The sequence below is a fragment of the Nansenia antarctica genome (assembly GCF_963989245.1).
Source record: "Nansenia antarctica genome assembly, chromosome: 3".
In the NCBI taxonomy this organism is placed as follows: Eukaryota; Metazoa; Chordata; class Actinopteri; order Argentiniformes; family Microstomatidae; genus Nansenia; species Nansenia antarctica.
In genome coordinates, this window is record NC_137688.1 from 35,419,318 (window position 1) to 35,442,837 (window position 23,520).

General features: G+C 43.5%; 1 protein-coding gene across 1 annotated transcript in view; it reads right to left on the minus strand.

The window, feature by feature from the left end:
• Positions 1-23,520, minus strand: part of LOC308154038 (parathyroid hormone 2 receptor-like) — a gene marked incomplete at both ends in the record, with an annotated part of 32,313 nt that overhangs the window by 3,094 nt on the left and 5,699 nt on the right. The window contains 9 exons of the mRNA XM_080527218.1: positions 2,453-2,547; positions 4,403-4,469; positions 4,896-4,956; positions 5,260-5,413; positions 6,716-6,899; positions 9,950-10,047; positions 10,381-10,502; positions 10,768-10,878; positions 15,951-16,050. Of these exons, the coding sequence (XP_080383344.1) occupies positions 2,453-2,547; positions 4,403-4,469; positions 4,896-4,956; positions 5,260-5,413; positions 6,716-6,899; positions 9,950-10,047; positions 10,381-10,502; positions 10,768-10,878; positions 15,951-16,050 (992 nt within the window). The remainder of the gene's footprint in view (positions 1-2,452; positions 2,548-4,402; positions 4,470-4,895; positions 4,957-5,259; positions 5,414-6,715; positions 6,900-9,949; positions 10,048-10,380; positions 10,503-10,767; positions 10,879-15,950; positions 16,051-23,520) is intronic.

The window sequence follows — 23,520 nt, forward strand, 5'->3', positions numbered from 1 at the left end:
ACCACATAAAGCTGGCCTTAAGATAAAACAAAAACGAAATCAGCAATCTCTTGTTAGAATGATTATGCTCAGTAACACTCACTGACAATATGCATATGATGTATCAATCAATCAATCAATCAATCAAACCTTGGGATGAAATACGAGGGAGAGAAAGAGAGAGAGAGAGAGAGAGAGAGAGAGAGAGAGAGAGAGACAGAGAGAGAGCAGAAGAGGGCTCACAGCAATAGAGACAGCTTCATAATGTGTGAAAATGTATACAGATATAGATATAGATATAAGATGGGGCTTGCCAACCTCAGCTGTATACAGTAGTCTGGTGTATAATATGCTGAGAGGGAGGTATTGATATTACAATTCATGGACAAGGATTTTTTGCTCAACGATATTGCCTGGTGGGAGTCTTGTTTAATGAATCTTTCAATGAGCAATATACATACACTACCGTTCAAAAGTTTGGGGTCACCCAGACAATTTCATGTTTTCCATGAAAACTCACACTTTTATTTATCAAATGAGTTGCAAAATGAATAGAAAATATAGTCAAGACATTGACAAGGTTAGAAATAATGATTTTTATTTGAAATAATAATTTTGTCCTTCAAACTTTGCTTTCGTCAAAGAATGCTCCCATTGCAGCAATTACAGCATTGCAGACCTTTGGCATTCTAGCTGTTCATTTGTTGAGGTAATCTGACGAAATTTCACCCCACGCTTCCTGAAGCACCTCCCACAAGTTGGATTGGCTTGATGGGCACTTCTTGCATACCATACGGTCAAGCCGCTCCCACAACAGCTCAATGGGGTTGAGATCTGGTGACTCCGCTGGCCACTCCATTACAGACAGAATACTAGCTACCTGCTTCTTCCCTAAATAGTTCTTGCATAATTTGGAGGTGTGCTTTGGGTCATTGTCCTGTTGTAGGAGGAAATTGGCTCCAATCAAGCACTGTCCACAGGGTATGGCATGGCGTTGCAAAATTTAGTGATAGCCTTCCTTATTCAAAATCTCTTTTACCTTGTACAAATCTCCCACGTTACCAGCACCAAAGCAGCCCCAGACCATCACATTACCTCCACCATGCTTGACAGATGGCGTCAGGCACTCTTCCAGCATCTTTTCACTTGTTCTGCGTCTCACAAATGTTCTTCTGTGTGATCCAAACACCTCAAACTTCGATTTGTCTGTCCATAACACTTTTTTCCAATCTTCCTCTGTCCAATGTCTGTGTTCTTTTGCCTTTTCCTTTTATTTGCCTTTTCCTTTTATTGGCCAGTCTCAGATATGGCTTTTTCTTTGCCACTCTGCCTAGAAGGCCAGCATCCTGGAGTCGCCTCTTCACTGTAGACGTTGACACTGGCGTTTTGCGGGTACCATTTAATGAAGCTGCCAGTTCAGGACCTGTGAGGCGTCTATTTCTCAAACTAGAGACTCTAATGTACTTGTCTTCTTGCTCAGTTGTGCACCGGGGCCTCCCACTTCTCTTTCTACTCTGGTTAGAGCCTGTTTGTGCTGTTCTTTGAAGGGAGTAGTACACAACGTTGTTGGAAATGTTCAGTTTCTTGGCAATTTCTCACATGGAATAGCCTTAATTTCTAAGAACAAGAATAGACTGTCGAGTTTCATATGAAAGTTCTCTTTTTCTGGCCATTTTGAGAGTATAATCGAACCCACAAATGTGATGCTCCAGATACTCAACTAGCTCAAAGGAAGGCCATTTGTATAGCTTCTCTAACCAGTAAAACCATTTTCAGCTGTGCTAACGTAATTGCACAAGGGTTTTCAAGGGTTTTCTAATCATCCATTAGCTTTTTAACGCGATTAGCGAACACAATGTACCATTAGAACACTGGAGTGACGGTTGCTGGAAATGGGCCTCTATACACCTATGTAGATATTCCATTAAAAACCAGATGTTTGCAGCTAGAATAGTCATTTTCCACATTAACAATGTATAGTGCATTTCTGATTAATTTAATGTTATCTTCATTGAAAAAAACTGTGCTTTTCTTTAAAAAATAAGGACATTTCTAAGTGACCCCAAACTTTTGAACGGTAGTGTACCTCTTGAAATGTTTTACTATACTAGTATAAACTATACAAATAGACTATGAATATCACAGATTAATACATTTTTCATAGCAGGGCCGAAGCTACATCACACACTGTGCATAGGGCACCAGAACAGCCTAATTATCATCATAATAACTGAATAACTAAATAATGAATAATGAACATTTAAGATGAAGCACAACTACAATGGGCACCATTAGACCACCATTAGAGCTAGTGCTATCCCCACCCTCCCCCCACCCCCGTTGACTGAATATTGGTCTACACTTATCGAGAGCCCCCAAATGGCCTGCAACCGCGGCCCTGGTACATAGCAACCACATAGCAACCACGCACTAATGACGGACAGGTGTGTTAAGTGTCTGTAAGTGAACCTACTTGCACTGTTTACGAGTGTCGTACCATCCAGCGTTTGTCTCTCGGATTTTTGTCGCCAGCACGCGGACAATGTTTACAAACAAGAGGAAGTTCAGCTGAAAAAGATCAATGAGCATGAATCAGTACGTCAGTCAGATGACACGGTCAGCTTGACCTAGTAACATCACTATCATCTATCTATCAATCTATCGGTCTATCTGTCAGTCTGTCTGTCTGTCTGTCTGTCTATCTATCTATCTATCGGTCTGTCGGTGGGTCTGTCTGTCTGTCTGTAATAATAATCATAATAATTTATAATAATAATAATTCATTGTATTTATATAGCGCTTTTCTGTGGCTCAAAGACGCTGACAATATGGGAAAAACAGAAAACACAGAAACAACAAGCAACAGATAACATGAGCACATAGAGTTAACGAACAGGCACAGGGAAGAATTAACACAGCAATGTCCACGGGGGGAGGGGGGTGGCAGCGTTAGAGGAGATGGTTAGGGGTAGGGAAGGTTGTATGCATGGGAGAACAGGTAGGTTTTGAGGTGGGATTTAAAAGTTTGTGAAAAAGCACGGTCTCCAAAGCATCTGCGTTTCGAGGGTGGGACAGTGAGGGGAACAGTGGATGAGGATCGGAGGGTATGGGTAGGGCGATGGGGGAGAAGGAGGTCAGTCAGGTAAGGGGGGGCCAGGCTATGGAGGGCTTTGTATGTGAGGAGGAGTACTTTGAATTTGATACGTTCTTTGATGGGGAGCCAGTGGAGAGAGTGGAGGACAGGAGTGATGTGATTGTGGGACCGGGTGTTTGAGAGCAGGCGGGCGGCTGAGTTTTGGACCATCTGAAGTCTATGGAGGGAGCGGGAGGTGATGCCGGTGAGTAGGGAGTTGCAGTAGTCAAAGCGGGAGGAGATGAAGGCCTGGATGAGGGATTCAGCAGCGGGTGGAGGAGAGGCAGTGTCTAATAATTTGGCTCTAAAATGTTTCAGAGGTGGAAGTAGGAGGTCTTGACAATGGAGCTGACGTGGGGATCAAATGAGAGGGTGAGGTCCAGGATGAATATATTGCTGTATTGTGTTTGCTTGGCTGTGTCCCACCGCGTTTTGTTGTATTGTATTGTTTTGTGTTGCCTGTCTGCATTTTGTGCTTACTGTTGTATTCTAGTCTTAATGTCCGTTAGTGCTTTTGTTGTATTGTTTGTGTTACATGCATGTGTTTAATGCTTATTGTTGTTTTGTGGCATCTCATTTAATTGTGGATTTAATTGTGGTTTTAAGTGCTTTAACATGTTTTATCTTTCAGCCCTCCCCTTTCCCCTTATGAGGCAGGCCGGCATTGTAAATAAGAATTTTGTTCTTAATTGTCTCGCCTGGTAAAATAAAGGTTAAGAAAAGAAAGAAAAGAAACTAAGGTTGCGAGCCAGGGGGAAGGGGGTGATGGTAGTGTCCTCAATGGTGACTGTCTGTCTGTCTGTCTGTCTCTCTGTCTGTCTATCCATCCATCCATCCATCCATCCATCCATCCATCCATCCATCCATCCATCCATCCATCCATCCATCCATCCATCCATCCATCCATCCATCCATCTATCTACCTACCTACCTACCTACCTACCTACCTACCTACCTACCTACCTACCTACCTACCTATCTATCTATCTATCTATCTATCTATCTATCTATCTATCTATCTATCTCTATCTATCTATTATGCACAGAGGTTCTGCCCAGGGTAGGGTGGAGATATCCAGAGCAACTCAACTCAGGCTGCAAACCAGCTGCTTAGTTGCTTTAACAACCATATTATAGTGTAAGAACCATGAACCAGAATGTGAGTCAGCAATAGAACTTCATAGTATGGTGCTGAAGGCTACAGGCTAGCTGCTGCTAGCATATATAACGACTCTCATTTTCTTGGACATACAGTAATTATTGTATTGAACAGAAATGTCAGTTACTTACACCAATAGCTGTTAGAATGGGAACTTGATATATCCATTGAATGTTACCCGCACTTAACTCCCAGCATCTGGTGAGAGACAGAGAGATAGAGAGACAGAAAGAAAGAGGGTGGGTGGTGCAGGGTGGGAATGAGAGAAAATAGTATTTTGTACAGCAGGAGTTCTGTAAAGACAGTGTATAGTCATACACAAAGTGTGATGTTGTTGTTGTTTTTCAAAGGTTTGCAGCTGCAACAACAGCTGCGACCACTGTGAATGAGAACAGATCGCAGTGAGGCCGATGGAGGTCCAATGTCCAAATGAAAAGACCGTAGAGAACCAAAACAACTCACGCAGTGTGAAGAGTTCATCTCCACAAACTCCTGCAGTTGAGTTGTTTACAACACAGGAGTTGTAGGAAGTGTGTGTGTGTGTGTGTGTGTGTGTGTGTGTGTGTGTGTGTGTGTGTGTGTGTGTGTGTGGTTATGGATAAGAAGAAGAGCGTTAATTCTCACTGTGCGTCTGCCAGTGTTGCCCGGACAACGGCCCAGGCAGCCACAAAGAGAGCTGGGACACCTGAAGGAACAAGACAAGAAGGAAACAGAAACACGGTCAGGATGCTCTCAACAACATACCACAGGTGTTGTTGAGTCAGTGTATGCTAGGTCTGGGAAGGGAGAGGACGCTGTATTGATGTAGGGAAATGAGAGAGTCTTCACATGGACTCGTATAGTCACAGGTGGTAATAACAGAGTCGTAAAAAAAACTACTTTGCTCAACTAACTACCGTATCGTAGATTTGTCATCTTTTAACGTGAAGGTGGCTCTTGGTGATTGGATGACCTGTGGCGGCCCTGAGACGGTGGACCTCCTGCTCACCCCATCCAATCAGAGTGAAGCCCCACAGGTTTGTGGTGTAGGAGTAGAAGGCCATGAAGATGAGGCTGTGGAGGTAGAGCCCCTCCACTAGGATCCAGTAGTAGTTGGTGGCAAGGAAGTAGATGAACAGCAGCACTGTGATCTTGCATCCTACCTGTTAGAATCAGAATCAGAATCAGAAAGTTTATTGTTACATCTTATTATCCGATTAATTACAGTATAAAGGCCAATGCACACGGCGTGCGATTTTGTCGCACGACAACATTCGATTCTCAATTCACACCGATGAATGAATGAATGTGAATGGAGAATCGAATGTTGTCGTGCGACAATATCGCATCGCACGCCGTGTGCATTGTCTCATTGGGTCTCATTCAAAACAATGGAATCGAATTCGGCGGTGCGACAAAATCGCACGCCGTGTGCATTGGCCTTAAGAGTGTAAAACTATTAGGCTTCGGTTCCTCGGCATTGCAGCAGCAAGAGAAAATGACGATAGTTATATTAAAAAAAAGAGTAACAACACTTTAGATACAACACCTTCTGTATTTAATGAGGAACCGTTTAGCTCTGAATATAGATTTTTCAACACGTCTGTCACTTTTTCCTTCTAACCCAAACCCTTTTATGTGTCTTCTTTCTGTAAGTGACTGTTGTTTTTCTCCATTTTCTGAACTTTTTTTCCCTGTCTGTGTGATGGATGACTAATGGTTGATTAGGTATGGTGCCTCTCGAAGATGTCTCGAAGACAGGTTTGTAGGTTTAGTCACAAAGGAGCATTTTTTCTTGAGTGGGTGTTCGTTTAATCTCTGCACAAACTCTTCAAACTGGCTCATCCTCGTTCCTGGGGGCTAAGGGGCTGGCTGACCTGTCTGAGAAATGAGACATTTTCACAGAGATACCTGCAGGCTGCCGGGCGTCACGATGCCTCAAAAAGAGAAAACCAGTGTATAAAACTTTGTGTTGGACTTTTCCCAATGGATAATTATTCTCTGGATTCCTCCCATGGCTGCTGTTCTACAGAACTTGAAACAACCTCTCTGATGCCTGTCAGAGCAGTCTGCTGATTAGCCCCGTCCCCCCCATCTCTCTCCTTCTCCCACCCTCATGGTGATCTCTTCAGGCATAACCTTTTGTGTTTGGGACTTTTTCTCAATGGATAATTATTTCCTGGATCCCTCCCATGGCTTCTGTTCTCTGTCACAGTTCAATAGTACAATAGGGAGAAGAATGCTGCCTTCCTCCAAAACCTTCCTCCAATATATATCTCACTCATTATTACACTACACACATTTGTCATCATTCATATTAACAAAAGAGTCATTTTCAGTTTGTCATCTGAAGACTACAGAAGGCACCCACTGTGACAAGACCACCTTGCCTTCTGCTACGCTGATGCAAGTTGTAAAAAAAAAAAAAAATCCCACGTGAAGGAAAAAAACACAAAAAGACTCACAAAATTGGACTTGTCGAGAGGCACAGTGGAGATAGTCTTGTAGTTATCCATGAGCACCGTGTCGAACTCCTGCAGCCCTGCGTTGGCGTGCACCACCTTGTCCTTGATGAAGATGCTGACGGCCCGCAGCATGAAGGACACGAACAGGTGCATGTGGATGTAGTTCCTGGTGCAGTGGAGGCGTCTGGCAGAGAGGGATCCAACAGTTCGGGACGTTAGAATTATAAGGTTCTATCTCCATTTTGGTCAAAATTGAGTTTTTTACATAATCTGATCCATTAGGTGTTTATTAATTCCTGTGTGGTGTTATTTTTTTAAATGTTGACATTTTTGAGTTAGTAATTAATAAAATACAAAGGTTCCATCTCACAAAACATAATGGAATGTAAAAACTTTGCCGCTCAATATCTCTGAACTACCCTAAACGGAGATAGAACCTTATCATTCTAAGCTCACGAGTTGGGAGATCAGAAGAAATGAATGATATTAATACCAACATAGCCTTTAGAAACAATGTGTGTGTGTGTGTGTGTGTGTGTGTGTGTGTGTGGTGTGTGCGTGTGAGTGTGCAGTGTGCATGGGCATGTGTGTGTGTGTGTGTGTGTGCGCGGGAGTGTCATATACGAGACACAAATCGAGAAGACCAGATACAAGAGAAGGTGAAGAAGTGTCTTGTATTGTGTCTCCCCTTCAAGAAACGGGTTCATACTGATTACATTGCAGCATGAACAGCTTGGGGTCCCTTAGTAGAGTATTGACCCTGTACACTGTACACGCTGTATGAAAGAAATGACGTCTTCGAGGTAGGTCGATGTAAAATTAGACCACTTTCATAGCTCCACTTTCGAGTCCTAAAAAAGAGCCTGCCCACGCTTTACAGTAGCTGAAAGGTGGCCTGGGGTGGTCCAGTTGTCTAGCACCGCAGGCTATAGTGCACACCATATACCCATGTCGGCATGGGTCTGAATCCGGCCCATGCCCTGCTGACATACCCAGCCGAATACGTGACCGACCTTCAACATTGAAATGTGGGGTGGGGGAGGGTGGCGGGGGGGTTGTGATTGGGCGGGTGGGTGGGAGGTATCTGGCGGGAGGGGCATATGTGGAAGGAGGGGGAGGTGGGGGTGATTGGGAAGGGGAGGGGGGGGTGGAAGGTCTATGGGAATTTTGTATTTGTACTGGTAAATTGTATTTTTGTTATTGTATTTTCTCCTTTGTTTATTTGTATGTTACCACTCCCTTGTTTTACTCCCTGAAATAATACTAAAACATTTATCACCCAAAAAAAAAACATTGAAATGTGGTTGTTTAATGCTAAATTTCCTTTCAAAATCGAAAAACTGTTACGGTCAGATAGGGAACCCAAGTGCAGCAGACACAGACCAGAGACAGAAGTACGTACAATAAATAATATTTATTTAAGGGGTTAGGCAGAGAATGGTCGTAGGGCAAGCGGGGGGTCAGGCAGGGGGAGTAGTCGGCAGGCAGGCAGGGGGTTAGGCAGGAGGGGTTGTTGGCAGGCAGGCAGGGGGTTAGGCAGGAGGGGTAGTCGTTAGGCAGGCAGGGGTCAGGCCGGTAGGGCAGGCAGGCAGGTAGCGTCCGGTAGGGGTAGGTAAGCTGAAGCTACGATCTGACAGTGAAGTGAAGGCTGGACCGGGTCTTTATGCAGGGCTAACGATGTGGTAATTGTGAATAGCCGGACAAACGCACACCTGAAGCCACTCCTGCCAATTAGAGGGAGAGAGAGAGAGCGAGAGAGTGAGGCACTGCCTGCTACCTCGAGGTAGAGGGCGTGACAAAAACAGTGATTCAGCCTCGGCCCGCGACGTTGATTCGCCCGTGAATACATTTTCAAATGCCGGCTGGGGTCCGTTTCACTAACGGTGGCTTAATATAGCGGCGCTATAATTAAATGCGGCGCTCAGGGACCTCGAGATTGGTATTCAAGCCTCAGGTGATTCCTCGAATGAGGATCAGCCTTGTGTCATCAGTGTTCACAGAAGACAGGCTTACAAATCTTCGATATGGGCGCGTGCACGCAGACATAAAAAGCCCTGAAGTGTCGATCTGTCGAAATGAAGATACTCCACTCTGCAGGGGTACTACATTTGCGCAGCATTCCGAATTATTGATTTTTATGAAGACGGAAAAATAAGATGTAAAATAGTGCAATACTGCCGCAATTAACAAGGCGAGGGAAATGGTTTGGCAAGAAATTGCTGACCGATTAAATGCGTAGGTCATACTAGCCCCAGTTATTGTTATATGTTCATATTTTAATAAATGAATATTGCTACTGTGGTGATATCCGCAGCAGGCTACAAACCATCATATCGCCACAATGGCGTAGTGGTATTGACTGCTGCCATAGGATTTATTCGACATTTTATATCAGTGGTTCGAATCCCTCTTCAGGCGCACTTTTTACTGCATTTCGTTGTCTGAATCTAATCTAAAATCTCATCTAAAAAAGTATTGTAGGCTATAAAATTATGGTGCAGGCTAATTTACAAGAACTGACACGATTACAATGGTGTTTGAAACCTTTGCATGAAATCTTCGGTTAAATGTAAAAAAAAAAAAAATGAATGACTTAGTCAAGTCTCGAACTCTCAACCTTTGGAACTCGAGTCCACAGCCTTAACCACTACGCTAGCTAGACCGCTGTCATGACGGCAATGCAAGTTGAGACAATTACTTCTTTTTTTTTTTACACTCTTTTCTTTATCTATCTATCACACTTTCAAAATATCAAGTTATCTATCACACAATCAAACTATCTATCGATCGATCACACTTTCAAAATATCAAATTATCTATCTATCACACAGTCAAACTATCTAATCTATCTATCTCATGTGAAGTGGGAACTAATATTTCCTAAAAGACACATGAGGAACTTTCGTTCAGGGTTTAGTTTCCGCCTGTGAGCCTTTTTTGACGCACGGATGACTATAGCCTGTGTTTTAGCCTGGTCGGGACCAGGCTAATTATATCTGACTCAGAAGGAGCTCAACCAAGCAGCGAATTATTTGAGCCACATTGATGGCACCGAACGCAAGCTAACATTTTCGAGGCTTAAAACTTTATCGAGGCTTAGACCTTTATCGAGCTTCATGGAATAGGGCCCTGGTGTATCTTCTCCTGCTGTCTTTCTTCACTATCACTATCCAATTAAAATGAAAAGAAAGAAAGAAAGAAAGAAAGCGGAACCGAAAAAACACAGTACAGTACCTGAAATAGCCTATGATGATGATGGCCCCAAGCAGGGAGCTGAAGGACACGGCATACCCCACGGTGTACATGACATACAACCGGTGAAAGAAGCCCTGCTGCAGACAGAGGACATATTAGAACAGATCAATACTGATTGACATGTTGTGACGTTAGAATTATAAGGTTCTATCTCCATTTTTGTCAAAATTGTTGTTGTTTTTTACATAACCTCACCCATTAGGTGTTTATCAATGCCTGTGTGGTGTTGTTTTTAAAATGTTGACATGTTTTAGTTAGTAATTAATAAAATACAAAGGTTCCATCTCACAAAACATAATGGAATGTAAAAACGTTGACGCTCATTATCTCTGAACTACCCTAAACGGAGATAGACCCTTACAATTCTAAGCTCACGATGTGACGTCTGACTGATTCTGATACTATATGACCTTTTCCGTCTCGTGACCCGGTTGGAGGAACCTCAAGCAGTCGGAATAGTTCGACCATGTGCGGTTTAACCCCTCCACCGCCACCCAGGACCCGTTGTAATCACACTTCCTGTATGCGTGACCTGGAAAGATGGACATTTACACACACACACGCGCGCGCGCACACACACAGACACACACAGACACACACACACAGACACACACACACACACACTGGCACATTTTTGGGAATAAACTCTGAAAGAGCTTCACTGCTTGTCTCCAGTCCTAACATGATGTGAACACTTTTAATGTTGTTGTTTACTTTATTAATAACGAAGACAGCCTGGTCCCTGAGGAGGAGACAGGGTGCTCTCCAGTCACCTGGGACCAGACAGACACCAGTACCTTGGTGGTTGAAGTCGTAGATGTAGGCGGGGCAGGGGACCTTCGTGGCCAACCCCGCTGACCCCTGGGGCCAGCAGATCAGACCATCCCAGCCGGGGGGACACAGGTCATCTGGGGATAGGAGGAGAGGAGAGGAGAGGAGGAGAGGAGAGGAGGGTAAGATGGAGGAGAGGAGAGGAGGGTAAGATAGAGGAGAGGAGAGGAGGGTAAGATGGAGGAGAGGAGAGGAGGGGAGAGGAGAGGAGGAGAGGAGGGTAAGATGGAGGAGAGGAGAGGAGGGTAAGATGGAGGAGAGGAGAGGAAATCATTATAAATTATGAATTAATTATTAGACAAGGGTCAGACAGGTGACAAGGGGCAGACAGGTAAAGTTCTAGGGTCAGACAGGTGACAAGGGTCAGACAGGTGACTAGGGTCAGACAGGTGACAAGGGTCAGACAGGTGACAAGGGTGAGACAGGTGACTAGGGTGAGACAGGTGACTAGGGTCAGACAGGTGACAAAGGTCAGACAGGTGACAAGGGTCAGACAGGTAACAAGGGTCAGACAGGTAACAAGGGTCAGACAGGTGACTGGGGTGAGACAGGTGACAAGGGTCAGACAGGTAACAAGGGTCAGACAGGTGACTAGGGTCAGACAGGTGACAAGGGTCAGACAGGTAACAAGGATCAGACAGGTAACAAGGATCAGACAGGCAACAAGGGTCAGACAGGTGACTAGGGTCAGACAGGTGACAAGGGTCAGACAGGTGACTAGGGTCAGACAGGTGACAAGGGTCAGACAGGTAACAAGGGTCAGACAGGTGACTAGGGTGAGACAGGTGACAAGGGTCAGACAGGTAACAAGGGTCAGACAGGTGACAAGGGTCAGACAGGTAACAAGGGTCAGACAGGTGACTAGGGTCAGACAGGTGACAAGGGTCAGACAGGTGACTAGGGTCAGACAGGTAACAAGGGTGAGACAGGTAACAAGGATCAGACAGGTGACTAGGGTGAGACAGGTAACAAGGGTCAGACAGGTAAAGTTCTAGGGTCAGACAGGTGACTAGGGTCAGACAGGTAAAGTTCTAGGGTCAGACAGGTGACTAGGGTCAGACAGGTGACTAGGGTCAGACAGGTGACTAGGGTCAGACAGGTGACTAGGGTCAGACAGGTGACTAGGGTCAGACAGGTAACAAGGGTCTGACAGGTAACAAGGGTCAGACAGGTAACAAGGGTCAGACAGGTAACAAGGGTCAGACAGGTAACAAGGGTCAGACAGGTGACTAGGGTCAGACAGGTGAATAGGGTCAGACAGGTAACAAGGGTCAGACAGGTGAATAGGGTCAGACAGGTAACAAGGGTCAGACAGGTAACAAGGGTCAGACAGGTAACAAGGGTCAGACAGGTAAAGTTCTAGGGTCAGACAGGTGACTAGGGTCAGACAGGTGACAAGGGTCAGACAGGTAACAAGGGTCAGACAGGTAACAAGGGTCAGACAGGTGACAAGGGTCAGACAGGTAAAGTTCTAGGGTCAGACAGGTGACAAGGGTCAGACAGGTGACAAGGGTCAGACAGGTAACAAGGGTCAGACAGGTGACTAGGGTCAGACAGGTAACAAGGGTCAGACAGGTAACAAGGGTCAGACAGGTAACAAGGGTGAGACAGGTAAAATTCTAGGGTCTAGGTTGTATTGTTATTCACTTGCTTAGACAAATATAATGATTGTGAGTCGCTTTGGATAAAAGCATCTTCTGAATCACTTAAATGTTGAATGTTCAAAAATCACACACAACATTTATAATTGGAATATATATTTATTTATTGACTACTATTTCTTCCCAAATAAATGCAAAGTAACTCAATAATATGGTTGTCCATTCAAAGTGGAGGCTTGAGCTGTCAATCAGATGGAACATGACTTGACTGAGACACAGCCAAATCTCTGCAGACAGACAAGACAGACAGACAAGTCTGAGACAGACAAGTCTCTCATGTCTGCAGCCATATCCACATCCTCAGGATCGGCCTCCTGGTGGGGACTGAGCCACTGCCGGTCAAGGCTCACACGGCGTACGCTCCGTGCCGGCGCGGACTCTTCCTCTTCCTCTGCCCTCCTCATCCTCTGTGGTGACGCCAGGGTTTGATCACCTTGTAGCCACTCTCAGCCCCTTGGATCTCCCTCATATAGAAGCAAGCCCAACGCCGCTTCTCAGCCTTAGGTAAGGACTGATTCCGGGCCACCTCGTTGTGGTAGTATTTCAACATGGTGAGGGTGTATCGGTGGAAGTCTTCTATGTCCTGCTTGCTGCTGTAGTAGTCTGGGAAACGGAGGGGGGGACCGGTGTGTGAGGCTGAGGAAAGCGAGGCTGAAGAAAGAAAATAAAGTAACAATCAGCTTTAGAGTCGGTTTTGGTTCTTGCAACAATGTTTCTTAATAATTAATGTTAATAATAATAATAATAATAATAATAATAATAATTAATGTTTCTTAAGTGAAAACTGGTTAGTATAGTGGATAGAGAGGTTAGTGGATAGAGAGGTTAGTGGATAGAGCTGTCAATCAGATGGAACATGACTTGACTGAGACACAGCCAAATCTCTGCAGACAGACAAGTCTGTTAGTGGAGGTTAGTGGATAGAGAGGTTAGTGGATAGAGGGGTTAGTGGATAGAGAGGTTAGTGGATAGAGAGGTTAGTGGATAGAGAGGTTAGTGGATAGAGAGGTTAGTGGATAGAGGGGTTAGTGGATAGAGAGGATAGTGGATAGAGAGGTTAGTGGATAGAGAGGTTAGTGGATAGAGAGGTACTCACTGGCATTGTGCGTGGAGGCTGGGCTCCACACATGGCTCCACACATGCATCCCTCCCCTGCAGCAGAGAGCTCAGTCTGGAGTGGTGTCTGACCTGGAAGTACATAACCACGGTTTAAGAACTCATCAAAGGAATATTGAGGTATGATATGTATGATAATTGTTTATCACCTTTTTCAATAAAAAGTATTTAAACTGTTTGATTCTCACCGTTATTTAGACCATCTGATGGCTTCCTGGAAAGACGACGTCTTCCTTTAGCCATGGTCCTCGCTGAAGACTGATTTTGCTGGATATAGTAGCTCTTTTTGATTTTTTTTATTAATAATCTTAGCAGAGAAGAGTCAAATGTGCTGTCTTAGCTGTTGCAACCAACACTGAATTCCAAATCAACATTGGCCCCTATCAACCAAACATTCTAAACCCAACCTTCGAAGTCTAGACTATAGATTGATTGTGACATCATCATATTCAAATGTAATAGCATTTTATGATTTAGAATTGCCATGGCAATAAAATAGAATGTGTACCATACATTTAAAAAGTACAGTAACCAAATACCAAATACCAAATACTCTAAAATATAAAGACAGGTAACAAGGTTCACACAGGTGACTAGGGTCAGACAGGGTTATACAATTTACATGTTCTGATAACCTCTTATGCTGAATGCCCTATTTGACTAAACCCTAACCCAAACTAAACTGCTTATAACATTAGAAATATGGTGGTCAGATGCAAAAGCAGGATGCCATTTGATAGGTGACACCATGACGTTTTGTGTGGATATGCTCAGATCATAGTTCAGAATAACATAGCCTACCACACATGACAAGGAAATAAAGTTAACAATAATCAAATTAATACTCAAACTAAAGCAGACCGTCCAGCTTAAGAGTATAAATCCAGCTTATAGGCCCGTCCAGTTTAAGAGGATAAGTTCTTTCAATTATGCAATTTCTGTGAAGCAGGAATGCATCATTTACCATCAGTGAGGATAGTGCAAACTGTAGCTGCTTACATCCATCCCACTCAACTGTAACATTTCCATCATGGATCTAAAACTGCATGGATGGCAAGAGCTGGTGGATTTCTTTACACAGTGCCATGACACATTATGTGGCCGAAATAAATGACAGTTGGAGTGAGGCTAATTAACACTTATTTCCCATTAGCAGTTAAGACCTACTGTTTGATCATTTCTCCACCCCAAGGGATTAAAATATCTTCAGATTGCGTCAATCCAACAGACACAGGAAAGGATCGTGGGAGGACAGTTGGGAAATAACGTGTGAACGCAGCAGCCAAAAATGGAAACACCAGCAGGGTTGGTGTTTGTGGGGGTTGGCTGGTGCCTTTTTAGCGCAGTTTCACATGAACTTTCTAAATCAGAGGAGGAAGGACGTGTTCTGCAGTAATCTCCCATCATTAGGCTTCATCATTAGGCAAACTGCACTCGCTCCACAAGGGTTAATCTTAGCTAACCCAGCTGGACCTAAAGCACTGACTCAGCAGCTATGAGAACATATCTTCTCAGAAATAGCCCTCGTAGGGTGGTTCACATTTTAACATTCTCAATCCCTACTTAACCACCAGTAATACACTGATCACTTGACACTTTTTCACCAATTCTTCATTTCTGAAAAAATATCCAACAATCCTCATACCACCTTCTTGCAAACTGTCCCATAGGCTACCACACGACACAGTACTGTACATAGGCTACCACATGACACAGTACTGTACATAGGCTACCACACAACACAGTACTGTACATAGGCTACCACACGACACAGTACTGTACATAGGCTACCACACGACACAGTACTGTACATAGGCTACCACACGACACAGTACTGTACATAGGCTACCACACGACACAGTACTGTACATAGGCTACCACATGACACAGTACTGTACATAGGCTACCACATGACACAGTACTGTACATAGGCTACCACATGACACAGTACTGTCCCATAGGCTACCACACGACACAGTACTGTACATAGGCTACCACACGACACAGTACTGTCCCATAGGCTACCACATGACACAGTACTGTCCCATAGGCTACCACATGACACAGTACTGTACATGCTGCAGTCTGTCTCCCTTTCTCCCCCCTTCACAGAATGATGCATGTGAGCATCATTAAATGGTAAATGGGGGGTTGTAGTGGCCTAGTGGGGGAAGGGGGTGGGGGGTAGTGGTGGCCTAGTGGATAGTGATAGTGAGTTTAGACTGGTGATCAGAAGGTCACGAGTTCAAATCCCACCTGGGAACACCACCACTAGTGTGCCCTTGAGTAAGTGATCTCTAATTGTCAGTCGCTTTGGGTAAAAGTGTCGAAAGGTGCTAAATGGTTAAAATATATAAATGCTTGCGGCCCACCTGCGGTGTTGTGTGTGGAGAGATTCTGATGACACTGGAGTTTGACGTCATAGAGGAGGTACATCTGCTCCTGTGCAGTCAGCCCCACCTCGGGGTGAACCTACAGAGGGCAAGCATAGGATAGGGTCAGTTTTTTACTGAATCCATATTAGGTTCAGTTCTCACACAAAGTAAGGTGGAACGATGACGTTTCGACGAAGGTATGAGAATGAGAACGTTTGAGAAGTGAAGGCAGTTTTGTGTGAGAACTGACAACTTCCTCATTCTGTATACAGTTGTCTTCAGCTCAACCATGAGTTCCACTTGGATTTGCCCATCCCTTTCACAATAACACCGCTGTCATTTTCGCTGCTTTCATTTCAGACATTTGTGACAACCCCTATGAATAAGTTAGTCATGGACAGTAAAGTAGTTTTGATAAATTGGGATTAAAAGCATCACAAGAACTGTCAATCAGTGTTCAGTCTCGGAATACATTTTGAACCATGAAGCGAAATCAATAACTGATTACATTTTCAAATACTGAAATCAAATACTGATTACATTTTCAAACTGTTCCCAGCAAGCACAAAGACGTTATAAATAGGGATGCACGATATGCATTTTTTCCAACCGATACCGATAACCGATGTTTACCCGCTTCTCGTCGCCAATAACCGATATGATAACCGATATGATAACCGATATGAGAACAGATATAATTTCACAGTTGATAACCTGTAGTTCATGCACACCTGAAGGTAAGAAAGGCTATGTAGTGAGCAAAGATTGATGATTTAATATTCCATAGTGATCTCACCAAATCTAACTTACATCACTATTGTTAACACAACAAAAAGAACATTTCTGACTCTTCAAATGTTCATTTATTTTTAAAAAAGGAAATACATTTCAACATTGTTGAAAATCACATCACACTCGCTAGTCAAGCCAAACTATTGCAATGCATGGATTGGGTGAGTAATCCCCACTGCTACCTAGTTAACTATAACACTACTTTACATTGTTACCTATAGTTAACTATAACACTACTTTACATTGTTACCTAGTTAACTATAACACTACTTTACATTGTTACCTAGTTAACTAGAACACTACTTTACATTGTTACCTAGTTAACTACAACACTACATTGTTACCTAGTTAACTATAACACTACTTTACATTGTTACCTAGTTAACTAGAACACTACTTTACATTGTTACCTAATTAACTATAACACTACTTTACATTGTTACCTAGTTAACTAATAAACTGGTCTTTCGAACATGACTTAGAATGCATCGGTCTGAATGTACAGCTTTCTCGAGAAATGTCTTTTGTGCTCATTGTTGTTTATCGCCCACCTTCTGCTAGCAAGGATTTTTACATTACATTCAAAAAGCTACTTCAAGAGTGTGACTCAAAAACAGAAGTGATTGTACTTGGTGACCTGAATTGTAACTGGCTAGACAAGTCAATTAGGAAACCCCTTAAGCAGCTCACAGACGGTCTGGAGTTTAAACAACTTCTAGATGGCCCAACTAGAATAACTGCATCCTCCCAGACACAGATAGACCTGATCTTCAGCAACAAGCCTGAAAGAGTAGTCAAGACATATAATTTCATTACTGGTCTTTCTGATCATAACCTGACACTACTGTCCAGAAAATTGACTAAGAATCGTTTTAAACATCCATTTAATCCAGTTGAGCAATTAAGGATCCCCCACAAGGAAATGGATAACTTTGAAAGAGCAGTACAACAGATTGGTTGGAATAACATCCTCACTGGGAACAGCGTAGAGGTAGACTCCAAGACACTAGCAATCAAACTACAAAGTCTAGTCAACACATTTACTCAAAAAGTGAAAGGAAAGAAAAAAAACAACTCCCTTCCCTGGTTCAACACCGAGATAGTTAACCTGATAAAAGAAAGAGACTTTGCTTTGAAGAGAGCTTTGGAGAATAAGCCACAGCTAGTCAGTGACAGGCATAGGTTTACCTCCCTCCGGAACAAGGTTACCAAAATGATCAGAAAGGCTAAAGCTAATTTCTTCATTACTATCATCAAAGAGGCAAAGGGAAACACCAAACGGATCTGGGAACAAATCCAAAATGTCATGGGAACCAACCACAGGCCTAGGAAACAGATACAGCTAAAGCTGAATGACAACTTAACACAAGATCCAGCCCAAATAGCTGTAGCTTTTAACACATATTTCATTGACTCTGTAAAAGAGATCGCACAGAATTTTCCTCAAATAACCAACAATAATGTTGAACTTGATGAAACCAAGCCCTCTTTCAGCATTCAGCCCATCTCGGCACACAAAACCCAAGTCATAATTTCATCTCTCAAACTCTCAACAGCGAAGGATATCTATGGAATGGACACGACAATGCTGAAATCTCTGAAAGAACACCTAGTCCACCCCATTACACAAATTATCAACCAATCAATACTTGAGGAAACAGTCCCTAGTACCTGGAAAACAGCTATTGTTTCTCCCATCTTCAAGTCAGGTGACCCCCAGGATGTTGGTAACTATAGGCCAATCAGTATTTTACCCATTATCTCCAAGGTCACTGAGAAGTGGGTTACAGAGCAGCTCGTTCACTTTTTAAGCAATAGCCCATTTCCCCTTCATCCAATGCAGTTTGGCTTTAGGACCCTACACTCTACAGAAACGGCCAACTGCTACTTCCTAGAAAAGGTCAAAGGTATGGTTGATAGAGGAGGTGTTGTAGGTGCTGTGTTTTTAGATCTCCGCAAAGCCTTCGACACAGTCAATCACCAGGTCCTTATCACCAAGCTGTCTGCCTTTAACTTCTTGCCATCAGCCCTTAAATGGTTGGACTCATATCTCAGTGACAGAAATCAGCTAGTCCAGATAAACAATCAGCGCTCACCTACCATCATGTCTTGCACCGGGGTACCACAAGGCTCCATACTTGGCCCACTCTTGTTTAGCCTATATATCAACGACCTACCATCTGTCTGCCCAGAAGTGCATGTACAAATGTATGCTGATGACACTGTTTTGTATGTGCATGACAAGAACAAACACCTGGCAGCTGCCAAACTTAGCTCTGCTATGGAAAAGGTCACCAAATGGCTCAACAGCTCTTGCCTCCAGCTCAATGTTAATAAAACTGTAGGAATGTTCTTCTCCAAACAACACAATATGACCACGGCAAACATAACCATTTCAGGGCAAAACATTAGTATAGTTCCGTCGTTCAAATATTTAGGGATCATCATTGATTCAAACCTGACTTTCAAAGAGCACATCAAGAAAGTGTCTGGTAGGGTGAAGTTTGGCCTGGCAAACTTCAGGTACATCAGAAGCTCACTGACCATGAGTGCTGCCAGACTATACATGGACGCATCAATTATGTCGCACCTCACATATTGTTTGACAAGCTGGGGCCATGCATACAGCACTTCCCTAAAGCCATTAGCCACCCTATACAAGCGGACCCTTAAGGTCATGGACCAGAAGCCAAACAGCACACACTACTGTACCATCCTAGACAAATGTAAATACCTTAGCTGGGAAGACACCATCAAATACAAAAACATCTGTCTCATCCATAAAATTCTGCATAACAAAGCTCCTCCCCCGCTTAACTCTTTCATAAACCAGCGTGACCACAGCTTACGGCCCACCAGAAGCACCTCTCGTGGCGACCTTATAGTTCCATTCAGGAAAAGCACCTTCAGTAAGCAATCCTTCTCAGTAATAGCAATAGAAAACTGGAACTCACTACCCAACCAACTCAAAGACATACATACTTACTCCACCTTCACAACACACATGAAAGCCTGGCTGACACAGAACTATACTTGTCCTCATTAATCCCTCTCTGTGCTGCCTTCCCATAATGCCTTTTTTTTTGTATGTTTTGTTTTGTTTAATGTTTAACTGTTTAACTGTTTGTAAGTGCTTAATGTTGTGTGGCCTGTAATTGTCCTGTGGCTTCTATGTGCTTGAAATGTCGCTGCCCCCATAAGTGTGTATGTGGTGTTTGTTGTAGCCCCTTCAATCACCTCAGCTTGCTTACGTGTGTTTTTTGTCAAGTGTGATGTTGGGGTACCTTGTCTCAGCCACGTGTTCTTAGAATTTTTAAATGTTTTATTTTAACTAATGACGTTACTTTTCAGGATGCCATGTTGCAACTGGCCGGGGACTTCAGCTGAAAATTAGCCGACTAGGCTAACGCTGCCTTTTTTACTATATTTTATATGGTTCATGTACTAGGATTGTCCTCGATATAATAAACTAATAAACTAAACTAATAAACTAACTAAACTAGAACACTACTTTACATTGTTACCTAGTTAACTAGAACACTACTTTACATTGTTACCTAGTTAACTATAACACTACTTTACATTGTTACCTAGTTAACTAGAACACTACTTTACATTGTTACCTAGTTAACTATAACACTACTTTACATTGTTACCTAGTTAACTAGAACACTACTTTACATTGTTACCTACTAGAACACTACTTTACAGTGTTACCTAGTTAACTAGAACACTACGTTACATTGTTACCTAGTTAACTAGAACACTACTTTACATTGTTACCTAGTTAACTATAACACTACTTTACATTGTTACCTAGTTAACTAGAACACTACTTTACATTGTTACCTAGTTAACTATAACACTACTTTACATTGTTACCTAGTTAACTAGAACACTACTTTACATTGTTACCTAGTTTACTATTGTAGTTTATTTGTACTTAATAATGGGCCTATATGTTTGCTATGAGGAAATGTCTCCTGACTGTGGGGCAAGGTATTTATGACCTCCTGGCCCCTCCCCCTGACCTGATAGGACCACTGGCTATGACTGCATCTTGACCAAGTTTATAAGTAAGGATGTGGGCTCTGGCCCTGTCTCTCTTCTCCCTCACCTCTTGACCAAGCAGCTCTCTCTCTCTCTCTCTGTCCCCCTCCCCCCCTCTCTCTCTCTCTCTCTCTCTCTCTCTCTCTCTCTCTCTCTCTCTCTCTCTCTCTCTCTCTCTGTGCCTGACCCAGCAGCTGCTCTCTGTCCCCCTCCCCCTCTCTCTGCTCCCCCCCTCTCTCTCTCTGCCAGACCAGCGTCCATCTTTGATGTCTGTATACGTTTGTATTTTGAATAAATGGTCTTAACCTGCTCAATAACTATTCTTCATTTTAGTAGCCAACAGGTTAGAAATATACAACACTATCACACTACTTTACATTGTTAGCAGGCTCACAAAACAAGCTGTCAGTTGACTAGCGATGTGTCATTCATTTTCAACAACGCTTAGCTCGCGCTTTTATTTTGAAATCGCGAAAACGAAAACAAAAGTCAATGTCGGAATGAGCCTCTCCTTGTTGTTCAGAGAACAGATGCCAAACTACCGACATGTTTGCTGTAATAATATGATTTGGCAGTAGAAAGCCATCAGTCAATAGCTCGTCTCATTCACAGAACAGCATGGGTTGCCTGCACTGTTTGATTGCGTATTTTAGAGCAGACTACAGAGATGGTGAACATTACTCGTAAAGTTTGCAGACGACACCACCGTGGTGGGATGTATCTCGGGGGGGGACGAGGCGGCGTACAGGGATGAGGTAGAGCAATTGAGCAAGCTGTGCAAGGTAAACAACCTGCTGCTAAACAAGTCAAAGACCCAGGAATTCATCGTAGACTTCAGGAGGGAAAAGTCCGAGATCCTGCCCCTGCTCATCGACGGAGAGAGCGTGGAGATGGTCTCAAACCTCCGTTTCCTGGGACACATCATGCGGGATGACCTGGCCTGGAAGGACAACACTAAAGGCACCATCAAGAGGGCACAACAGCGGCTATACACCCTGAGATGCCTCAAGAAACAACACAGCAAGCAGGAGATGCTGGTGGCCTTCTACCACGGCGCAGTGGAGAGCATCCTCACCTTCGGCATCTCCAACTGGTACCACAGCTGCACGGCAGCGGAGAGAAGCGATCTACAGAGAGTCGTGAGAACAGCACAGGGGATCACCGGCGCCACCCTCCCCTCTCTGGAGGAGCTGTACAAAACACGCTGTCTCAGGAGGGCCTCCAAGATCTCCAAGGACCCGACCCACCCTGGGCACGAACACTTTGTCAAGCTGCCCTCGAACAGGAGGTACAGGACCCCGGCCGCTAAGACAAACAGACTGAAGGACAGCTTCTACCACAGGGCCGTCAAGGCCCTGAACACAGAAAAGGCCTAAGTTCTGGGCCCAGGACAAGTCCGGACGGATTGTATGGCAGCTAGTGCTGAGGCACAAACATGTACATTTTCAAGCCTGCAAACTGTGACACTTTAAAAAAATGTGAAAAAATACTTTCTTGTGAAATATGACAACCCTAGTTGACTATCTGTGCAGTATAGTACAGTGGATTGTGTACATAGCCTCTATTGATGTAAACCAGCTCCTTACCTTCTTGTGATTTTATGCATCTATGCTTTTTCCAAAATGTGTTTCTTTTTCCTTTCCTAAACACCAGGGGAGCCTCCCCTCCTAAATTTCGTTGTTTGGTACCTGTACTGTAACAATGACAAATAAAGTCTATCTATCTATTAGCACTAGCTAACATTGGCTATCTATTTACCTTAGCTTACCAATTGACTGCATGGCTGTACGCAGGCGCAGCATCATCAGCGCGACAACCGGAACCGGAAATATTTCCGGCTTCATATTATCGGCTCTATATCGGCAAAAATTTAATAAAACTGATAAATATTTAATAACATTAATTTCCCAATATCGGGCCGATAATTATCGGCGCCGATAATATCGTGCATCCCTAGTTATAAAGACGTTCAACTACTTTTTGGTGACCTAAAACAGCCGGTTGTATTCTGGTCACCAAAAAGTCGTTGAAATTACGTCCTGGAAAGACGTCAAAAGAATCCCCTAAACAACATGTGATCCGGCCTAGTTCTGGACGTCTCTGAAAGGCGTCATCGTGACGTCTTTATAACGTCTTTGTTCTTGCTGGGAATGTCTTCATTATTACCAATAACTTTCAATTACAAAAACTGGAACAATTATCTAATCATGAACACAAACGTTACTATTAAATATACAACTACACATTTATACATTTTGTCAACAGAACTTTTTATTTACAAGACGTTAACACTTCAAAAGCTTTAACTGTTAACACACACAGTTAACACAGAGAGTATACGAATGATCCCTCGCGTTCAATAGCTTCTGATCCTGCTAGATTGAGGAGAATATACGCCTGTGTGCGGGCTGGCTTGTCGAAATGTGCCACTGCAATGAACATGTCATACTGCTGTTCAAACACTCGCCATTTCTCTGTAGAGTAGACGGTCGGAAGTTACAAAGTTAGCTTAAAGTTTTGAAAACGGACAAGGAAAATCAATCACCGATTCATCAATCGGTGATTGATTTTCCATGTCCGTTTTCAAAACCTAAAACTTGAAAATGTGTCCGTTATGTCCGCGTTTACTTCTGACACCATGTTGAATGACGATACGGAGGGAATACTTTATAAAGTGACAAGTATTGTAACAACAACGGCCGGGCTCACCAACACTATACTGAGA